We start from the raw sequence: 24,473 nt of genomic DNA, 5'->3' as shown, positions 1-24,473 counted from the left end.
TTATTTTAGGTGGTGCATTAGTTATTGGTCAGTATTTGCAAAAGAAGGTACGAAAGAATGATAAAATATTTCATAATATAAATGAGCAGTTTATCCTATTAAATTTACTTACATTTATTTAATACAAGTGAATATAATATTTACTGTGGGAATAACAAAAATTAAGAACACGTTAAATGGAAAAAAATAAGAAATATTTATGTTTGTTATAATAATGTTATTTTTTTCAAAAATATGATTTAAGGACGTGATTTCTGACCTATAAGCATTTTGTTACATGAAAAAAGCATATTAACAAATTCATTTATATTTACTATTTTGGTTGCGTTATTTTTTCGTACTATTTAGAATGAATCCCATCAACGTTGGTATTGATTTTGTATGATGACAGAACAATCCGAAGAATATAATTTTTTGGAAGTGGTAATTATGCATTATGTTTTACATAATTTTAACAAATTGATATGTAAAATTAGATTAAGAATTATCATTAATAATATGACCTATCTTTGGGTAACAATATTAAAATCTTTATTGTAATAAAACATTATTATATGCTAAAATTTTATAGTACTAAATTTTGTAAAAAACAAATGGCACTTGATACCAATTAATCTCGTACGTATTACATAAAATAAACAATGCAAGAGGAGGCAAAACAATAGTTTCATGCCTCAAAAGGAAGGAAAACACGAGATAAAATGTAATTCCTCCATTGGTTGCACTGTGACATCATTCAGTTGGCAAAATTACAACAGTGCAATAGATTGCAAAAGTCTCGTATACGTTTGAATGCAAAAGAATTAAGCTGTTGAAAAAAAAAACTATATTTTCAGAGAAAACACAAAACCTCATTTGTATTCATCACCATTCCTATTTGCTAATCTATATTTCTAGTCCTCGTCTGCATTACAATAAGTTTTTCATCTTTCCATTAACTTTTGTTTAATGACTCCCATTCAGGTAGGTTTGCAGTGGCTTCATTCACCATTTTTACAAGCCGCACCTGAAAATAATTATTGCAGTAACTATTATCTTCACTTAAAACACCAGTAATATGAAGGTTTAGCAGATAATATAAAATAAAATCACATCAAAACTCCATCAAACACATACAAAACCACAAACTCCAGCCACATACTAAACCTTTTAGCTTATATGTATATATCTGTCAGAAAATAAAATGCATGGTCTCTGAGTAACAGGTTTTTATCCTTCTTCCCATCTTAAGTGGAATCTCAAATTTAACTTGTCCTGCTTGCTTAAGGTGATGTTACCTATTTCAAAACCTTAAGATCAAGAAAGAGCATAACAATTTACACTGAATGGAAAATAGCAACTTTCCAACACCAGCTCTTCATCAAGATTGGCTATGATTAACAATTTCAAAGCAAAACACCCAGAAATTTGAAGCATGACTTACCACACTTTCAGGAACTCCTTGAGGTGGTAAGGGGAGGTTTCTTGGCGGAGGACCCATAAGATAAGATCTCTTGTCAAAACGCCATTCACCAATCTTCCCATATGTCAGCTCCCCCTGGATGAAGAAATAAGGAGTAAATAACTTCCACATAAAACAATTAAGCATGCAAGACTAGTATTTTTCACATGGAAAGACATAACACAAAGGAATACTAACCTTAGAAATATAGTTTATCTACCTTACTTTCACATCATACTGCATAAAGGAGAAAAGAACTCACCTTCAAATTATAGTCACATCCATATGTATAATGCATGATGAATCTATCCTCAACACGTAAGTCCCAAGGTGGCTGAAACATTCCAACAATTCATGTCATGGACTTATGTATGACTTCCTCAAGTAACAAATACAACACAACACCAGCAATTCAAACCTGCAGCATAAAGTCTTTTCGCAGATTATGCTTCACACCATGCAACGCAGATGCGACTGCATAAGCATACCTTTACTCAACAGAGAATCAAAGGAGCAGAATGTTAGAGCAGGTCCAGGAAAATTTATAAAATGAAAAGAATATAAGTAAATGATAACTACAAGAAAATAAAGCCCCTAAATCTTGAATTTGTCTAGTATTACTCACATTTCAAGCACCCATCCAAAAGCTTTATCAGTCTCTGCATCATCTTTCATTCTCAATGAAACATTTACCCAAGTGGGAGCTATTTCCTCCATCAAAGACTGGTGATGAAAAAAATTCAATGCCTTAAATGAAAGAATATGTTGCTTATGGGAAAATCAAGAAAATCTGATATTAGTTATAATAGTAACTATAACAGCTATAAGGGTAACAGAGTAGCAACTAATAACAACAACCATAACAGCACTGTATGTAAACTATTAATTCAGACTTTACCTTCTTAATGATTACAGGAGAATTGCCAATTGGATCAATATTAGTGACAGGACCCTTTTCCTCAGGATAGAATTTCCTAAGTACTTTTTCATTTTCATTTGGTTTTATATAGAAAAATGGAAAAGCGGCAGGCTGGGATCCATAAGCCAAATTAGGCAAAGGATTTACAAATATGTGGTCAGGCTCTGCCATCAGAATATATCTGCACCAATCATAAAATGCACTGCTAATTAGATTTCATTATTGGAGAGCAAAAAAATTGTATAAAACCATAACTATGACACTTACTCTTCCTGAATATCTGCTTTCTCCAGCCACTGAACGAAAGCCCATGGTCTATTTAGGACAATATAACCCTGCACCAAAAATAAAAGGATTTTTATGACAGCATGAATTGATAGGAAAAACATAGAAAGACCACAATACTGGCATTCATGATACAATTGATAATCATCAATGGCTTGGAACATGTCAAGTCAACCAAATTGCCACTAGACAATCATGCCTGCAATCAAATATGAACCTTAATCTAGGTTATCCAAACTCATTGCTAAAAAGCAGCTAATTTGGGCACCTACCCTTCTGTGACTAGTGAGTTTAAAAACTAATCTAAGCTAAGAGAGTTCCTCAGCTGAAAAACATCAATATATACTACCAGTACGCATTGACAATTTGGAATAATCACACAGTAAGATGCACAGTAAAGTGAGAAAAGGGAGGCAAAATAACTGCAGCAGTTACTAGCAACTCTCATCTATATTCCCCTTTTTTCTCCATGAGCAAAAGCCTTAACTATTTGACAGGAACAATTCAGTATGGAAGGATAATGACATGTAGAGCCCACCAAGGTACATACAATGACATGTGGTTACACAAAATATACACTCTTCTTTAAATGCACATTAAAAAATTATATATTTATCTTCCAACATTTCACTATGAACACGTAATTATACCATAAATTTTCAAAAAAAATAGCAGCATATTATGATATTATATTTCTGCACTTCAGCTTCTGTTGCCCCCACTACACAATAATTTTTTTTGCATCAGAACTTGAATAGTAGCAGAGCAACACACTTAGATATATAAGCAGTTGAGTGTCCATCACCATCAGCAATTATGAGATTAATTTAGTCACAAGAACAAGAAAATGGAAATGACTTTTCAAATCCAAAAACTAGCAACAATCATTATTACTACTACAATATAAGGCATGATCAGTAGAAGAAATATACAAGATATTCAAACAAAAACCATGACATAATCCAATTTCACTCTAAACATATCTCATTGCATTTCATCAAGTTCAGTCCCTTTAAAAAATAAATTCTTCTATGTATGATCAGGAGAACATTAAACAAGGTACCGAACTACGACCATTCTCTGAATTCTTTCAGACAGTTTATTTCACAATTAAATAGTAACAAATTAAAACATATTACTATAGCCAGACAACCATCTCCTTTTTTCCACCTGTTAAAGTTGTGAAAGGAATAGGCTTATTCTGTATGTCACGATTAGTAAATTTGCTATTAGGTCAGAAATTCATCAAAAAGAGACAAGTTTAGGTGAGCCAAAAAACATACAATTCTACTGGGAAACAGAAAAATATTTACCCGGTCCAAGCCCTCAGGAAGTGGATCAACTACAAAAGTAGGAATCTCATCCATTAACTGGTCTGGCCTACCAGAATGTAGTATCCGGGTGAACTTCCCCATTTCTGATCCACGCATTTCCTTCACTTTTTCATACCAATAGTACATAATTCGGCATTGCCATTGATTGTAAGCAGAATCGGTTGCAGTAACGGCAACATGAAACTTTGCATTAGACCTCATCAATTTTCTATTTGAATGTTCCAATCCATCTGCCTTATGCTCCATGATCGTAGCTACCAAATTGTAAGTGGCAAAGAAAAACAGAAGCACCGTAAGCAGAAAAAGCAGTGACTTGACCCGTCCGACGCTTTTCCTCACAATCATTTTCAAAATCTTGTCCAATTCCGAAACTCCGAGAAACCAACCCTTACAGATTAAATTAAAATTTAAAATTCATTGACACCATTACAGTCCTTGAAAATTGCAGCTATAATGCATAACTATAGCCAATAGACATAAACAGAATCCTTCAGTCATTTGCTCCACAAGAAAAATCTGCATCACAACGTAAAGTGGTTAATATGCCATGTAACTAAAATCCAATGCAATTGAAACAGAGCCAAACCCAATTAAAAAAGACAGTACTAGTTAAACCCCGGGAACCTAAACCCAAAAAAGGGGACAAACACATGGTAGAACGTGAACAATGACTCACGTCAACAGATCTGAACTTGCAATATATTCAGAGCATCCCAATGGGGGAAAATCCAACCTTGGCTGTGCAAAGACGAAAAAGATTGAAACTTTGGTAGAGAAAATACAAGGATGGGAAATGTATTAAAGGAAGGAAAGGAAGAAAGTGGTGGGGTGAGGAAAAGGGATTTCTGGGAGGTTGACTTTTCACCGAGTGGTGCAACTAGGCAGACACTAGAAAACGCGGAGGTTTGAAGGTTGAAGAGACTGAGCTGGTGTGTATTATACGTCTGACTCCAAAATTGAAAGAGATGAATGTGGTAAGAAAGCAGTGCAAAACACAACACTCAACACAAACATGAAAAGAAAAGAAAAAAAGTGAAGAAAGTTTAAGAAAGTCTGGTCATTGGGAAGGAATGAACGCAAATTCCGGACATATACCAATTTGTCTCCATCTATGTTACTACCTTGTTGCTTTGCTTTTTATTATTACAAATGTTGTTTTCTTTCAGTCATAATATTCACTTGAAAAAACAATAGCAATTTAATTCTTACATTTAAGATTATCTCTACACATAATAGTTTGTAGGACTTCCTTACTGGAATAGGTTGATATAGAATGATATTTAAAATTTTAGATTTCAAATCATATATTAATTTTAAATAAAATATAAAATTATTTATATCATTAATAACAAAATTTTCTTATTTGGTGTCACGTTTTTTTTTTAGTTTTACCTTTTAAATATTTTTTAAAAATTTAAATAATTATTCATAATAAAAATTATTTATACAACAAAATAATTATTTATAAAATAAATATATAATAAAATTATAAAAGTATTTATTTTTATAATTACCTTTTTTAAAATTATTTTATATAATTTAATAATGTTTTTCATTTCAATAATTAAAATATTCTATAATGTAATAATATTTTTTATTTAAATAATTATTAAACTAATAGATACTGTAAATATTTATAGTTATTGTAACATAATTGACTTTAATGAATTTTTTTAATAGTATGTCTAACGAATGAATATTATATTTAATAATTACATAACATAATTCAAACTTGAGAAAACGTTTTCATTTAATAAAATTTCAATATGTTAACATAAACAAATATGAGAAACAAAAAACTATAAAGATGGAAAATATTAATTATTTTCCTAATGGTTGGATTTATCACATTTTCCTTTTAAAAGAAATTATTAAAAATGTAATTTGTAACATTTTAAAAGATGCAATGTAAGATACACATATTTAAGGTAGGATCGTATCCAAAAATTTGTCTTAAAATATCTTTTTTCTACCCACAAGTTTAAAGAAATATTTTTCCTAGTATTCTATTATAACTAAATGAATTGTGTGAATTTTATAATTATATATTTTTTTACTTTGGTATAATTATTATTCATTATATTTGATGTTTATAAACTAAAATTTAGTTGTATTGATTAATTTATTAAATATATAACATAATAATCCACGAATGCGTTCTAAATAATAAAATCCGAAACGTCAGGATGGAGAAAGAAATTTAACGGGTACATGAAGTAACGGCCTATATTGAGTTGTTTGGTGAAATGACTCAATAACACATTAAAACTTTGTCCAAAGTAAGGCCCAATAAACTCTCAATGGCACGCCACTTTGCAACCACACATGTCCAAAGTAGGCCCAAAGTAAACTATTTTTTATTTCAAAAAATATTGAATTTTCTTTTTGCACCCAAATGATTTCCTACTGCACTTTTACAGAGTGTAAAAGACCATCCTTAGTCTCTATCATGTCTTTTTACATGGTCATAGCTGGTCCTTCGGTTGTGTCCTTTTGCCGTTGTTGTATTGGTTATGTGTTTTTCTTTATACGTTTTACATCTTATATCATGTCCTATTATGATGGAAGTCTTTATTATCTAATGAATTTGAATTCTCTAACTCGAAAGTAAATTCTAAAATTATGTAATTTGATAGCGATTGTGAAAGTTGTTTATGAAAAAAAAAAAACTTTTAGTTATCTATAATTTCGAAGATCCACTTAAATTAAGTTACAAATAATGGAAAAGTGAGTTTAAGTCTCATGTATTATAAAGATAACAAGATTATATATAATATAAGATAAAAAAAATCATAAACTCAATATTTCTTTTGTAAAAAGTAGAATTAATCTTTAATGAGTTTGGTCTAATGAACTCTTTTATAACCAAATTTTGTATAAATAAAATTCATGGTACATATTTAAAGAAATATATATTCAAAAGATATTTTAAACTTTTGAATTATGCTTACAGAATTCTCATGTTGTAATATAAAAAAGTGATGAAGAAATATAAAGTAAAGATTTTATGTGTAAAAAAGTGCAAAAGGAATGCAAATCAAACTCTGCCTTTAGAATATATAAATTTTATTATATTTTTTTATTTAACTTATAGATATCTATGAAGTTATGAGTATGGATAATATGTGATGAGATACATGCATGTAATTATATTCATAAATATTATTAACTCATTAATATGCATGGTAAAAAAAAGCAGTTTAAATCGTATAGTAAACTTTGATTTCAAGAAAAATAAAGTTTTTAAAATGTGTTGACACTTTTGAAATTATATACGAAGAATAAAAACTTATTCTTCTACCTTTTAGAAAAGTTATTTTCTTATAATAATATGATATGATTTAAAAATAAAGAAACTGTGAAGATGAAAATGATGGACATCCCACGTGTAGAAAGGAAAAATGATAATGCAAGAAAATATAAAAGGAAGATTGAGAAAATAGAATATAAAAATAATATAAAATAATGAATGGATAATGTTTTGGGATATTTTGGCAGTGTTGTGGTTTGTTGAAGAATAAATTGGGATGAAGACAAAAGCAGTGTCCAGAGACGAGTAGCAGTACGTGTCCCCTCTCTTTTATTTTTAGCAAATTCTCATCGACTCAAATATCAAAACCATCGTACATCAATTATTCTGCTTCCACTGCATTTATGGATCCTCCCAACACTCTGGGATTTTCTTTCTCTTCTTTTCATTGTCCTGTACCATTATTTAATACATCTCAAATTCAACAAACAATCAAAAATTTAAATATGAAAAAGTTAAACTTATAAATTCATTATACCTTAAAAATTTTATATTATTTGAAAGTAATGTTAATTCCTTAAATAAATTGAATATTCTTATCAATTAATACTATACATGTATACTATAAACCTCTTATCAACTAAAATATAATCAATTTACATTTTATACGAAAAGGAGAAACCATCACCTACTTATATATCTTATATATTCAATTAACACAACATGCACTGGTTGAGAAATACATAAATTATTAAAAACAATTTTTGAATTATAAAAATAAATTTAATACAGACAATTTTTTGTTATCATACTTTTATATCTTATGCAGAAGATCCATTGTATTTCTATAGTTGTGCAGGATGTCAGACTGGTGTTGCATATTTTCTTTTACTTAGGTTTTATGAAAGTACTATTTTACTACCAAACGAAAGGAAAATTATTTTAAATGCGATTATTATATAAATAAATAAAAACCATCATAAATAACAACTTTTGATTATATAATAATGTAACTTTTTAAACTTTTAGCATATTTTAATTACATTCTATTCTAACCCATGAAACAAATTATATTTTACATTGCTTAGAATGTTAAAATATTAAAGAATTCTATATGTAGGAAAAGTTTGAAGTGGATGAGGAATTTGATTTCTGTGAATAGATTTTGATGAACAAGCCATCTAACCATAAGAAAGTATGAAAGTCACGTGCTTTCAATTTAATTTAAACTAAAAAATTTAATTGATCCATTTTGAAGGAAGAGATTGAAAAAAAAGGTGTTTGTGTGAATTATTTTTGTTGCACATGTATGCTTTAGATTTGGTTAGTTGAACTATATATACATTTTAGACCCACACCACAAAGATAATAGATTTTTAACATGAGGCTCTTTTATTGCCACGCGTCCAACCGTCTCAATTTCAATCTTCCACCCTATCAACACCACGCGCGCGTCACTGCACCTTGTTTGTCTTTTTCTCTTGCCCTAATTCACACGTAAAAATAATGGAGAACAAGACCAGCACACCTGCTACATATAAATATTAAATAAATTTTGTTTTTGCACCCTCCATTTTGCAACCCAACAACGTTGCCGCTGTCTCTCTATCTCCCTTGTTTTCACCATGTTACAAGGAGTTATGTCTTTTTTTATGCTATTATTTCCAATTTAGAAAATTGAAATTGCCCAACAAAATACAAACTCTCAGCATGACGATGATGCTTCGAGTGTGTCAACTTGTGATGATTGAAAGGAAAAAGAATAGAAATTTCTTGAGATTATTTTTGGATTTCTGGTAAAAAGAAGTGTAAAGAAAACAGTATTATTTTTAATCTTCTTTGATTGTGAAAATAAAAAGTAATAATCATTTGCAGAATAGTAACCTAAATAATAAAGAAAAAAAATCATACATAGCTTGCCTTTTAACAGACTATTTGGTATATAAAGTGAACGATCATAACCATAGTGTCTTGAACTTTAATACTTATGGTGAAAATATGCTAAGATTGAAAATGGAAGGAGGACATTTTCTTTTAGTTTTTTTTAATCAAAATAGTGTATACCTTTTATATATCATGGCTTTTATTAAATGACTTTTATTAAGGACATTCAATCATTGTCACTGATCCATTTAAGTTAATTTGGATTCTACTAAAAGGTGTCTTTTTATATTGTATAAAGTGTTAATTCAAATTAATCGAACCATAATGTTTCTGTTAAATTGTTATAATAATAATAATACAATAAAAACATAGAACAAAATTGAAATAAAACATTATTTTATTGATTTTGAAAGATTTTAAACAGAGAATGAACACAAGTTTAATGTTTCATATACTAAAAAAAATGATTAATTATAGACTAACAAGACGCATAGATAATTGATAATAGTAATAATTTATTAGTAATTCGAGTTTATTGATAGTTAAAACTCTAACAGTAAAATAATTGTTAATAAATTTTATTAATAGATTTTTTTATAATCAATAATTATCGATGGTAAAAAATCCATGGTTAAATATACATTAATAATTATTAATGTATAAATCTATTAATAATTATCGATATATTTTAATCATCAGTCAGTATCATATGAAGTCTTTTTTTATTCTTTCTCCTCTCCTCTCACTCTCTATCTAGTTCGACTTCTCTTCTTTTCTTTTTGGCTTCATCTTTCTTTTCCGTTGTTTCTTTCTTCCCCTTCGGTTGCTACTATTGTCATGGCCACTACTATTGCTCTACCACTCCACCATCATCTTACCATAACGCTTCAACCATCAGCTCTAGTTTTTCCTCCTCTTCATTCTCTTTCTTATCTTCTTTTCCCATTCATCCCCATTTAATTTATAAAAAAAATTCATTTAACTTAGCAATAATTTTTTTACTCATTGAAAAATTTACTTATAAAAAATTTGACAATATTAAAAATTATAAATTATCAATAAATTTTACTAACAAATTTTAAAATTGATAAATTTTGCACAAACTGATCAAAACCCAGAATTGAAACTTTAAAGTTATTTTATCCACATAATTTATAAACAAACAAATCTGTCACTAATAAGAATTATAAAAATTAAATTAAATTTAGTGACATTAATAATATAAATTCAAATTTACATACAAATATTCTAACGAACTTTAATAACAAATTAATTATCAATTAACATTTTCATCTTTAATTAACATTTTCATCTTTAATTGAACTTCTTAAATCTATTAATAAAATTTATCAAGAAATTTAGTTTTATTGACTATATTTTCGTAGTCAAATTCTATTACTAATTAGAAAATTTGTTTTAGTAATAAACGTCTCTATGTATAGAACTAAGTAAAAAAATCATTGAGATAAAATATAATAAATATTTGTACACGACTATCTAATACACTATTACTAGACAATATCTAAGTAGTCGGTATTGTCTCTTCTATCATACCTTCCATCACATCCATCCATTAGACCTTATTCTTAAATAGTCTAACAGAGTTCTTTAACAGATTGTCTGCTACACATAATTTAGAGTTAAAATATTTCAATTTTACATTTAAAAATTTATTGTGTTGTTCTTCTTCCAGAAAAAAAATCTTACACTTTTTTTTACAATCGAGTATATTGGTAAACCATATTTTTCTTCCGACCACATATATCCTGTCTAAAGATAACACGTACACCAAATTATTATTGTTACAAAATTTGGGTTAGGTACAAACAAAGTTCCACATCGGATGAAATAAGAGATGAACATGAGTTTATATACATATAACATATCTTCATTGTTAAGAAGTTTTTTTGAAGTAATATCAAAAACAAATCCGTGAGAGCCTATAGATCTTTACCACTAAAGATTTTTCATAAAAAATATATGAAAAGCAAGTATTAAAAGAGTATGGAGCTGAAATAATACATTATGTGTACGTTTCTTTAAAAAACAACTAATTAATGTTACTGATCTTGAACTGCCATATTTGGCTATGATGTTAGATTATGCTATTTTATAATTTTTAGTTGTTTTAAATTATATATGGGCCGAAATTACACTGTTGAAATTTGACGAGAAACTCCGTACAGGTTTAGATATGTTTCAATTCAAAGTAAGTATACGTAAAAAAGTCAAAAATATTTATTAGATGATAATAAATATAACGTTTAATATCTTCTAATTTTTGTCAACTTTATCCAAAATGTTTCTTATTTCTTTAGAATATTTAATGCAATCTTTTACATTGTAATTTATGTTCAATTTAGTCATTTAACGACTAAATGTCCAACTGACCAATTAGTGATAGATATGACACTTATTGGTTGACGTGAACACTTAAACACATAGTGATGTAGATTTTTTATTTTTGCAAGTGATTTTCTGAAATTTAATCAGAGGTTGAGGTTATCTATGAGACTGGCTTAAAAAATTAGGGTTTTTTTTCCTCTTCTTCGTTTTGAATTTTTCCATCTCGTGCATGGAAGATGGTCTTGTGGCGGCGAGAATCGCCGGTGTTGTGGAGGCACGACTCAAGCGGCGTTCTCGTCTTTGATCGTGGTTACCAGTGGAATCGTAGGGCTTTCGTCGTGCGAGGAAACTCTTTTCTTTTCCTTTTTCCTTTTTTTTCGTTTTGGACAACGTCGTAAGGAGGGAGAACTTTCCTTTCCTCTTCTCCTTTGCGATTCTAGTTGGCGAACACCCTTCTCGCGGTGTGGTGCGTGTGACGGCGGTGGAAGTTTCTTCTCTCCGTTCTGACTTTGCGGCGCAAGGAGGAAGCTTCCTTCTCCTCCTACTCTTTTGTCTTTGATTGAGTTCCTTAGGGTTCTGTTTGGATATCTGATTTTTTGTGATTTGGGATATAGGGTTTCGTTTCACTTTGATTTGAGAAATAATTGGTTCCTTTGAATTTGGAACTGAGTTGGGGTTCTTCAACCCTGCAGATCGATGGGGAGAATTGGGGTTTTGATTCTCTGCTCTTATGTTCTTATTTGTGGAGTTTGGAGATCAGAAACTCATAATTGACGAAAAATATATATGTTCACACTTGAAAAATCGAAACCCTAATATCAGAAAATCACTTCCAAAAATAAAAAATCCACATTATTATGCCTTAAAGCGTGCATGTGAGCCAATAAATGACATGTCATTAACTGATTGTTTAACTGGACATTTAGCTTTTAACAATTTAAACGTCGCTTACCAAAATGACTAGATTGAACATAAATTACGATATAAGATACTACATTCTAAAAAATGACGACTATTTCAAATAAAGTTGACAAAAACTGGGACCAACAATGATATTAAGTCTAAATATAATAATAAACATATAATTTACATGGTCAATATTGTTATTTATAATAAATTTGTGAGTTTTTATCTAATTTGATATAAACTACTTAACTGATTATTTTTATTAATGTGTTTAGGATTCCATTAATTTATTAACTTTTAGCAATTATATTTTATCTTTGTTAACTTTGGTTAAGATGTTATTGTCAACATAATGTTACTTTATCTAAATGATCTCTGTGATATATAATACAATAATACTAAAAAATAATTTAGTAATAAAAATATATATATTGAAATAAATTAATCAATTTTAAAAATATTAAATTTATTTAATTTCTATTTATTTTCAATTAAATAACGTATTTTGTCTATTTATATTTTTATTTTCATTTTTCTTTTGTTGAGGATAAAATATTTTTTGATATGGTTCGAATTATCATTAATGGTAAGTGTCAGGACCTTTAAATTCAGCAGCAAAGTGAAATCCAGATGGATGCATCGGATTTGACCGAGTAGATTTTGGGGTAGGATATAATTAGCTTTTTCAAAAACCTCAAGCCATTCCTGCATGCACTTTCTTCTCCAAATGTTTTTGAGTTTCAGTTTTCTCCTCCTTCTCTCTAAACTTCTTCTTCTTCTCTCTGCAAATTCTTATCTTTTCTTCTTCCAATCATCAATCAAGCAACACCTGAGTCTTCCTGGTGTCAAGGACTTCATTTTTGCACCGATCAAGTTGTTGGTCTGAGCTAGTAAGTTCATTCTCTTCTTAGAATGACTGTTTTCTGTCACATGCAAGGTAGTCTACTGGTTGCATGTGTTCTTCAACCTTCTTTTCCCCTTTCTAACTCCATTTTGTCTATTGGGTGGTCTTTCCTCACCAATCGGTGAAATATAGGTGTTCTTGGAATTTTCTAGGAAGGAAGCAAAGTCTGGAAAAGAGTAATCGTTGTTCGGTCTGGTCAAGAGGTAAGGGAAGCTAGCTAATTTAATTACTTAGTTTTGATGTATGAAACTGTTGTTTGATGATGTTGCATGTATGTGAAATTGAATTGTTTGAAGTTCGGTGATTTTGGGTGTGGACTGTTATATGCTATGTTCATGAGGTTTGGAGTTTTTGTATGATTATGGTTCAGTGACCGAGTGAAAATTGTAAGGTTTGGTGGTGATCATAATTCTGCAGTTATTCTGCAAAATTTTGTAGTTTGTTGAAGGTCTTTAATTGACCGTTCGACTTTTCTCTAGTGCTCGGTCTTAACTGAGTTCTACTATTGTGGATTCTCAGTTAATGACCGCTCAGTCTAGTGTTGATTTATAATTTAATATAGCGTTCGGTTTGTCATATACTGTAACTGTTAGTGACCGCTCGATCTTGGTAGTGCTCGGCCAGATGCCAACACTCGGTCTCGATAGTGCTCGGCCAGATGCCAGCACTCGGTCTCAGTAGTGCTCGGCCAGATGCCAGCACTCGGTTTCGGTAGTGCTCGATGATGCACTAAGCACTCGGTCTCATCATATTACCAAAATTATGTAATTGAAATTGAAACTAAGAGTGTTCAGTCTAAGCTCGTAGTATTCGGTTTAAGCTCTTAGATTTTGATTATAAGCTTTAGTATTTGATTATGTCCAATTATAGATGTTCTATAGTATTCAGTCAATTATTTGAATTCTGTCTAGTAAATACAGTTCGGTTATAGTCTTTGAATAATGAGAAAATGTTCTGTCTCACAATAAGTATTTGGTTCAACTAAAGTGTTTAGCCTGGTTATAACGTTCGGCATAAGCCCTAAGTGTTCGGCCTAAGCCTATAGTGATTAGTCTAAGATAATAGTGTTCGGTATGGTCTACTGGTGGTTGGCATTAATCAATAAGTGTTCGACTCATGCTTGAGTTCACTCTTTACATGACCGTTCGGTCATGTTCACTTTTAGGGAACAATATCCCGTTCGGTCATGTTCGCATATGGGGGGTGTTCTACCGTTCGATTTTGTTCATAATAAGTGTTGATATTTCTGTTCGGTTGTGCTCAAGGGTGGTGTTTGTTTTACTGTTCGGTTTGAAGTTATTTAAATGTATTATGAATGAGGAAATATGTTATTAATGAAGTATGTTATTTATAATGTGATATGAAAGAGAATTCCAAGGTGGAATGTCTTAGTGGTGGTTTCAATGTGGTGAAAGTATGACTATGGTCAGACTAAGTTGTCGTTCATCCTAACATTCTAATGGTCACTGAGTCTCAAGTAGAGAATGGTGGCACATGTGGTGAGAATTGCAGGAGGCCTGGTTGCGTATAGCTTGGGGTTCCAGCTATCGGACTAAACTCATGTGTAGGCTTGGGTTTCCAGCTACAGTGAGGGATGAAGGGCTAACCTCATGTGGCGGCTTGGGTTTCCAACTATGGTAATTCTGATGGTTTTCCATATTACTTTTCCACGAGTGCAAGAACGTCGTAACTACATAATTCATACAGTCCAAACAGTCAGAATAAAAGTAGTTGTTCATAACATGCTTGTGTGATTTCTATAGATGTATGATTGTATGAAATGTATGTTCACATAATTAATTAAATTATACTAGCTTACCCTTATTTTCCTGTCTTGTCATGTTGTCCGTTCGGTCGTCCTTGTCATTGCAATGATCACCCTGTGGGTGTGAGCAGAAGATATTGAGGGTTCTCTGGAGCAGACACTGACTGGAGAGGATGGTTTCCGTTAAGAGTAAGACCGTTCTGTCTTGTGTTTGTTTTTGCAGTTAGTATAAGACCGTTCGGTGTATTACACTGTTTGTAGGATCGTTCGGTCGATACACCTCTAGTATGATCGATCAGTCTGTTTTTTTTTAATAATTTATATTAGTGTAAATTTATGTAAAATTTTAATTAGTGGTTATTTTAGGATAACTGTAAATTAGTTTTATTTCTTGTAACCGTTCTATTTTATTATAAATTTAAGAACTCTTAAGTATAGTTTGCAGCTATATTTTTAAGATGTTAGATAAAGGACAGATGTTAGATAAAGGACAGGTAGCTTGACTCTAAAAATAACATCCTTGTTTTTTATCTTTCAGATTTTCATTTCTAAACTCAGACTCAAGAATATTTATACAAAAGAAAAACTCATTGCAGGATCATAAGATCCCCGAAATATATGCAATTATTATTCTTGGACAAACTAGTTATTAATGTCTCTGATTAAGAATACACCACATGCCATCAATGTCCTGTCTTGATTTTGATACTTTAACGAATATCACTTTCTAATTTTCCATTTGTCAATTTTTCATTTTTTTTTTCTTGGAGTCTTTTCTTAAACATAAACACTTGAGAAAATCTCCCTTCAACTTTTCCTATATGCCACCATTTTTTGTATGTGTTATTCTAAATTAAACATTAACTCAAAGTTCAAGTGTGAAAAGCTTACATTTTGCTAGAATTCAAAAACATTATATTAAAAACCTAGCCAATGTTTTCATACACTATATATTTTATAATTTAATCATTATATCTAACTGATAAAATTCTAACAAAACTATAACATGAAAATAAAGAGTTCTTTTAAACTAATTTTAATCCATTTTATAATAAAATTTTCAAACGTATAAAACCTTATATAGCAAGAGTTTTATGCAGTGCTAATGGACATACAATTATTGAATTAGGTAATTAATGGCTATACTGATTATGTATATATGGAAAATAAAAATATAAATTTTAATTATGCATGTTTTAATGACATTTACATTCTTTAACACTATTTATATTTTTTTGCCGATAAAAAAAATTGAACAAAATTGAAGGTTTTCCAAACATGTTGATTCCATGTATAGGGTTCATACATATATGCATGGATACTTGGTCTTCTACACTCATGATATGATATTGGTGTGTTTTCTTCCTACTAATAATATGACTAAGGTAGCTTGTGGTTCACTTTTGCCATAACTTCTATATTCATGGCCACACTTTAGGGATATTAATGGGTTAGCTCGATTCACAGAGAATATCTTAAAAATGAGTTAACTTAATTTTAATTTATTTTTGGGTGAATAAAACATTCTCTAATATGATTTATTTTTTTAATTTATTTCATATATTTATTAGTATCATCAAATTTATTTTAATGTCTCTCTAATTTTTTTTATACCAAGAAAAATTAATATATAAATAAAGAATTTTTCTTTTAAATTTTATGTAAATGATCTTTCAAATTCATATATTTTATAAAAGAAAATTTTGGCAGGTTAAATATATGATCAAAATAATATTATAATAAAAATGTTTATTTAATTTACCAAACACTATTGAAAAAAATGTTATTTAAAAATGTTATTTAAATTCAGGCATGATATACTTTTACCGTGAACGTCACACTTTAATCATTTATGACGATCTCTCCAAACAAGCACAGGCTTATAGGCAAATGTCTCTTCTATTACGAAGACCACCAGGTCGCGAAGCTTATCCAATGGATGTTTTTTATTTACATTCGCGTCTTTTGGAAAGAGCGGCTAAATTAAGTTCTTAGTTAGGCGAAGGAAGTATGACTGCTTTACCAATAGTTGAAACTCAATCGGGAGATGTTTCAGCTTATATTCCTACGAATGTAATTTCCATTACAGATGGCCAAATATTCTTATCGGTCGATCTATTCAATGTTGGAATAAGACCCGCTATTAATGTTGGTATTTCAGTTTCCAGAGTTGGATTATTAAGAATCAAATAGATTCATCACTACAAAATGAACCGAAGTTCATTCTAGGTCTTAGTTCAATGGACCGAAATCCATTCTGTTTTAGGTCTTTGTCCCTGCATTAATTTTACTGTTTTCCGTTTATCAGAGCTCTATAAATAGAGTTCTGTTTTATGTTTTACAGTTAACAAATGCAATAACAATTTCATATATAGAAATAAATCAGATTCAAGAAAGGTTGTATTTTACTTACCCGTCTCTTTGCCCTCTTCATTTTTCCCTTCTGTGCCATCGCCGTCTGAAGCCTCCAAGGCTGCCGGACCACCGCGGGATCACCATGCTCTGAGGAAGAACTCTCTGGAACGCTCTATTCTCTCTCCTCGCTCGTGTAGAAGTGTCTGGACACGTCTGCAGCAGTCACCCAGTCTGATGGGTTTAATTGTGTCACGGGCCATTCGCTATTGGGCCTCGTTTCGGTGCACACCATTTTGGGCCTCGGCTTAATATGGTATCAGAGCAGGTCTAGTACCTGCTCTGCTTCCGCTACGCCTGCTGACATTCTTGATAGGTTCTTGGGCTGGTCTGTATATCTTTAGGCCTCATGGAACAGGCTGAATTCAACAACTCATCCAGCCCTTACTATCTACACCCAGGAGAGAATTCTGGACTCACCCTCATCACACAAACTCTGAGTGAAAATAACTACTCTTCTTGGAGCAGAAGCATGAGAAGAGCTCTGCTTTCCAAGAACAAAGTGAAATTCATTGATGGGTCCATAAAGAAACCCCAGAAAGATGATATCCTGTATGATGCTTGGGAAAGATGCAACATGATGATATTGTCTTGGATAACCAAGACTTTTTCCCCGCAAATTGCCGAGAGCGTTATATACGTGGAAGAAGCAAAAGAATTATGGGATGAGTTGAAAGAGAGATTTTCTAAAGGTGATCATTTCAAGATTTCAGACCTCCTTCAAGATATACACTCCATTAGACAAGGGGAAAGAGGAGTTAGCCAATTCTTTACGGATTTAAAAATTCTGTGGGAAGAATTGGAGTTCTTGAGACCCATACCCACTTGCACATGCAAGATACCATGTAGTTGCGCTCTCTCAAAAGTTCTCTTGAAATATAGAGAAATGAAGCATGTAATATGTTTTCTAAAGGGTTTGAATGACTCTTACAACACTGTTAGAACACAGATTCTCCTAATGGATCCCCTCCCAAACATCAATCGGGTCTTCTCTCTTATCATGCAACAAGAAAGACAAGAAAAACATGGGTCAGCTGATGCTAAAGTGATGGTAAATGCCGCTGACAGAAACAGCCAGTGGAAAGGCCAAGGACGGGGACCTGGATTGCGTGGTCAAGGAAGAGGAAGAGGTAGAAATCCTAACCATGGGAAACAGTGCTCTTGTTGTAACAAGATGAACCATACAGTTGATGAGTGCTATTCTAAACATGGATACCCACCTTGGTACAAGAAAGCAGAGGGCAGTCAAGACAGAAAGAGTGAATGGACTTCTGCCAATACTTGCCAGAACATCACTGAACCAGATGGAAATCAGAGAGCACAGCCTACTAATAACAACAGTATCCTTAACTCTCTCACTGCAGAACAAATGCAGAAGCTACTTCGAATGATAGACAAAGATGATGAACCAACCCACAAAATTAATCAAGTTCGGAGAACTGATAGTGCATATAAGCAAGGTATTTCTTCCTGGATAATAGATACTGGTGCTACAGACCATGTGACACATGATAAAATGAATTTCACCACGTTTTATCGGATTAAACCTATAGCTGTGAGATTACCTAATAATACTGCCTTAACTGCTAAACATGTTGGTACAGTACAATTATCTAAGGATCTTGTCATTTTCAATGTTCTATATATTCCAGAATTTTATTTCAATTTGATCTCTGTTCAAAGTCTCATCAAAGACTTGAATTGTAATCTAACTTTCTCATCCCAGACTTGTCAGATAAAGGAGAACCATACATTGAAGATGATTGGATATGCTAGTTGTTGGGGAGGGCTCTATTATCTGCAAGACCTTTCTAAACCTGACCAAAGACACACTGCCAAGACTGCTTTTTCGTTTAAAAAGGCTAATGTAAATCTGTGGCACTATAGATTAGGCCATCCAGGAGACAGAATTATAAAACAAATATGTGATGATTTTCCCTATGTCAAATTGGGTACCAATATTGTTTGTGATACTTGCCATTATGCCAAACAACGAAAGTTGCCTTTTCTACAAAGTACTACTATTACTGCTGATTATTTTGATATTGTTCACTGTGATATATGAGGCCCTTTTGGTACTGCTTCTATTCATGGCCATAAATACTTCCTCACCATAGTTGATGACTATAGTAGGCACACATGGATTAGAAGCTTTTGCACAATTCGCTTCTGATCTAGATAAAGCTACTCAAAATCAATTAGCAAGAGGTCAACGATTGCACGAGTTGCTTAAACAATCCCAATCAGCTCCTCTTACTGTGGAAGAACAGATAGTAACTATTTATACCGGAACGAATGATTATCTTGATTCATTAGAAATTGGACAGGTAAGGAAATTTCTTGTTGAGTTACGTGCTTAAAGACGAATAAACCTCAATTCAAAGAAATCATATCTTCTACCAAGACATGATATACCTCATTTTATAAATAAAAAAAATATTCAATTTTATTTAATAATATTATAGTATTTAGAAAATTAAATTATCAAGTTATATAATTATAATAAAAAAATTATGAAAAAATGACTAAAAATAAAGAAGGATTAGTGATACATTATAAATCAATTTATTTTCAATTTGTGTTTAACCTAATTTCTCTCAAATTTATAATAAGTCAAACCAATTCATGACTAAAGAACGAAAATTTATCAAAAAGATGGAAACTAATTTACAGTGTTTAGAAACTAATTTACGGTTAGGTAATTTATGCATAGCAATAGGTAATGCTTAGTTAATTCTATCAAACTCCTCTAATAGAGCGGTATATCTCATTGCAATGTTTCATAGTTTTAATAATTTTGGAAGTTATACCATGCACATATTAATTACAGAACAATTCTGATTTCATACTTATATTGACAATGTTTATACATTTCTCTTAAAAGAAACAGAAAATATTCTAATCTATTTTTGACAAGTATTTCTAGTCTTCTTCTGTATTACAATAAGGTTTGTCATCTTTCCATCAACTTTTGTTTAATGAATCCCATTAAGATATGTTTGCAGTAGCTTCATTCACCATTTTTACTAGCCGCATCTGAAAATGATTATTGGAGTAAGTATTAAATCACACTAATAAAGTTTCACTTAAAAACAGCAGTAGTATGAAGGTTTAACAGAGACTGTAAAATAAAATCACACCAAAACTCCGTCAAACACTTACAAAACCACAAACTCCAGCCACATGTAATAAACCTTTTAGATATCTGTCAGAAAATAAGAAAGTAGGATCTTATGGCATTTATGGTCCCTGAGTAAAGAGGTTTTCATCCTTCTTCTCATCTTAAGTGAATCTCAAATTTAACAACTTTGCCCTGCTTTCTTAAGGTGATGTTACCTATTTCAAAACATTAAGATCAAGAAAAAGCATTACAATTTACACTGAATGCAAAATAGCAACTTTTCAACATCAGCTCTTTATCAAGATGGCTATGATTAACTCACCTTCAAATTATAGTCACATCCATATGTATAATGGATGATGAATCTATCCTCAACATGCAAGTCCCAAGGTGGTTGAAACATTCCAACAATTCATGGACTTATATATGACTTCCTCAAGTAAGAAATACAACACAACACAAGCAATTCAAACCTGCAGCATAAAGTCTTTTCATAGATTATGCTTCACATCATGCAATGATGTCACTGCATAAGCATACCTTTACTCAACAGAGAATCAAAGGAGCATAATGTTAGAGCAGGTCCAGGAAAATTTATAAAATGAAAAGAATATAAGTAAATGAAGAAAATAAAGCTCCTAAATCTTGAATTTGTATAGAATTACTCACATTTCAAGCACATTTTAAAATTATTTTCTATCAAATTTATTCTTTTGGAATTTGGTCTCTCCAATTTTTTATACTAAGAAAAATTAATATATAAATAAGAATTTTTTCTTTTAAATTTTATGTAATTGATGCGTTAAATTCATTTACATTTGAAAAGAAAATTTTGACAGTATTTGTTAAATATATGACCAAAATTTCATTTTTTATAATATTATAATAAAAATGTTTATCTATTTTACCATACACGATTGGAAAATACTATTTAAAAGTTATAGTGTCAATCTAAAAAATAAATATTTAATTTTTATTTAATAATATTATAATATTTAAAAAGATTAAATTATCAATTTATATAGCTATAATAAAAAATTTATGAAAAAAATGACTAAAAATAACACAGAATTATCAGTGATAATCGACTCATAAAGGTTTTTTAATATATCTTTGCATTACTATATATTTGTATATTTGTATTACTATGAGATAAAATTAATGATATCCATATAGTGGTTTTTTAATATATCTTTGCATTACTATATACATAGAGAGAGGTTTTTTAATCATTAACTGAAAAAATAGTTAATTTTATAATGGGCTATTAATTTTTTTTTTATTTCAATCACATTTTAAAATGATTTTCTATTTCTGATTATTTTAAATAATTGAAATAAGCACACTTTTATCTAAAAGTAAAACTTTTAAAATACTTTATATCAAAGTTATGTAGAAAAAAAAAGTAGGCCTGTTAGAAATTAGTGTAAACATAAATTTAAATTTATCTCCTAAAAAAATATGGCGATAATTTTTAAAATGCAATTTTATAATCGAAATTAACAACTATACTTTTGAAGCAATATTATCAATCTTATCTATAATTTTGATTGATTACTCATTCGCATTTATCTCAACTCTAATTATTTACATATTATAATGTTTATATAAATACATTTCTATAGTTATTCACCGAGAGATTTATTCCCTATTTAACATCCCAAAAATATAACTGAAAACTATATTCAAAGTACTTACATTTACAATAAAATAAAACAGTTACAGGAAAATAAAATTAATTTACAATTATTCTAAAATAACCATAAATTAAATTTTTTATAGAAACTTACACTAATACAACCCATAAAAGCAGACTGATCGGTCATACAAGATGTGTATCAACCAAACGGTACTACAAATAATGTATTATACCGAATGGTCCTATACTAAATGCAAAAACAAGTACAAGACCGAACTGTCTTACTCTTAGCGGAAACCCTCCTCTCTTGCCAGCACCTGCTCCAGAATATCTTCTGCACACTCTGCTCACACCCAAAGGGTGATCATTACAAGGACAAGGACGACCGAACAGACAACATGACGAGACAGGAAAATAAGGGTAAGTTAGTGTAATTTAATTGAATATGTAAACATACAATTCATATAAACATATACTACAGTCATACATCTACAGAAATCACACAAGCATGTTATGACCGACCACTTTTACTCTGACCGTCCGGACTGTATGAATTGTGTAGCTACGACGTTTGTGCACCCGGGTGATGTAGTAGCTAGGATGCCCTCAACAGCTGTCACCCGAGATTAGTCCGTTATACCTCGCCCAAGTTCACCTTGTGGACTAGGACCTCCTGCCATTCTCACACATGATTTACTCCTCTTTACTTGAGAATGAGTAATCACAAAATATTAGGATAAACGCCAGCTAAGCTTAATCCACATTCATACTCTACCATTCAATAACCAATCCTGAGATATACTTCCTAAAATACTCTTTCATTTTCATACTATTCCATCCATATCACACTTTAAATATCATCATACTTAATCATCAACACAGTCATACTGAACCAAGAAAACAATATCCCATCTTAGAATAGAACTGAAAGATATAACATTAATTTTAGAAGCAAGACCGAACACTTAGACCGAGCGGTCTTTCACTTATTCTCATAACGGGACCGAATGATCCATACTGGGTAAGACTCATCAGAAGCCGAACACTTACGGTAATACTGAACGTTGACTCAACAGTTATGACCGACCACTTTTACTAGACAGAACTCCAAGAATGTAAGGAATACTATAGAATACATATAATTAGACCTAACCGAAAATCATGAAAGCTTTAATCAAAGAATTATATAACAGAATATATAATAAAACCGAGCGCTACTGAGACTGAGTGCTAGTACAGAATAAGCGCTACCGAGACTGAGCGCTAGTACAGCACAAGCACTACCGAGACCGAGCGCTAGTACAGAACAAGCACTACCGAGACCGAGCACTAGTACAGAACAAGCACTACCGAGACCGAGCGCTAGTACAGAACAAGCACTACCGAGACTGAGCGCGAGTAAGGCCAAACGGTCATGAACTGGGAGGACTCCAAAGAGATTGAACCCAATTAATAACGAAACGCAGAAGAAGGCCGAACGACCAAATCAGAGCACGACCGAGCGTTCAACAACGAACCCTCAGTTTTCTGCATAATTCTGCAGAAGCTTCTGCAGAATTATGACCACATCAAATTTTACCAAAACTAAACATTTTTCCAAACTTCTAATTTCCAAACATGAATCATACACATCTCTACACTAAACTAAGAATACCTAAACCTTTCTAACATCATTTAGAAAGTTTCATCTCAGATTTGAGAGTCAATTCTGCATAATCATCAACTCAAGGATCGAAAATCAAATTTCCTACTTTTTCCACATTTCAAAGGTTCTAAGAGTTCTAACAGGTCCAAAACAACTTGTCCAGACTCTTCCTATCAACCAACTCCATACCAAATCTCAATTCCCCAATTTCACTACTCAAATTCATAGAAATTCACATGGCACAGTAACAAAACACTATAGGAAACAAATCAACATGTTCACAGAATATGACAATTCACGAGACAATGCCGAGCACACCAAAAATCCAATTTCATACTCATGCAATATCATCAAACAACATTTTCATACTCAGAAGATCATAATTAAATTAACTAATTTTCCTTATCTTTAACAGAACCGAACAACTTCTACACATCCAACAAAATTTGTTTGAACCGCAAGAGAATCTTAAGAACACCTATGAACCACCGATTGGTGAACGACCAACCGTAGAACTGCAATGAAATCAGAAAAGGAAGAAAAAGAATACGAAACACATGCAAACAGGATGGTTCCTTGCATGTAGTAAAAACCAAAACTCACTAAAACCAGAGAACGAAAC

The 24,473-nt window shown here is 31.2% G+C and overlaps 1 protein-coding gene and 1 pseudogene across 1 annotated transcript; one reads left to right on the top strand and one right to left on the bottom strand.

Annotated features, from left to right (window-relative positions):
• Positions 1–697: 697 nt before the first annotated feature.
• On the bottom strand, positions 698–5,084 carry LOC108336300 (hydroxyproline O-arabinosyltransferase PLENTY). The gene is made up of 9 exons (XM_017572706.2): positions 4,656–5,084; positions 3,959–4,495; positions 2,628–2,695; positions 2,340–2,541; positions 2,067–2,164; positions 1,860–1,929; positions 1,704–1,775; positions 1,424–1,537; positions 698–1,006 (listed from the first exon to the last, which is right to left on the bottom strand). The coding sequence occupies exons 2-9, from the start codon at positions 4,322–4,324 to the stop codon at positions 935–937; spliced, it is 1,062 nt and encodes a 353-aa protein (XP_017428195.1). The 5' UTR covers positions 4,325–4,495; positions 4,656–5,084; the 3' UTR covers positions 698–934.
• An 11,799-nt stretch (positions 5,085–16,883) lies between these two features.
• On the top strand, positions 16,884–19,806 carry LOC128197858 (ATP synthase subunit alpha, chloroplastic-like; annotated as a pseudogene).
• The last annotated feature ends 4,667 nt before the right edge of the window (positions 19,807–24,473 follow it).

The sequence above is a fragment of the Vigna angularis genome, chromosome 7 (assembly GCF_016808095.1).
Source record: "Vigna angularis cultivar LongXiaoDou No.4 chromosome 7, ASM1680809v1, whole genome shotgun sequence".
NCBI classification, from domain to species: domain Eukaryota; kingdom Viridiplantae; phylum Streptophyta; class Magnoliopsida; order Fabales; family Fabaceae; genus Vigna; species Vigna angularis.
This window is presented reverse-complemented; position numbering and strand designations above follow the sequence as displayed.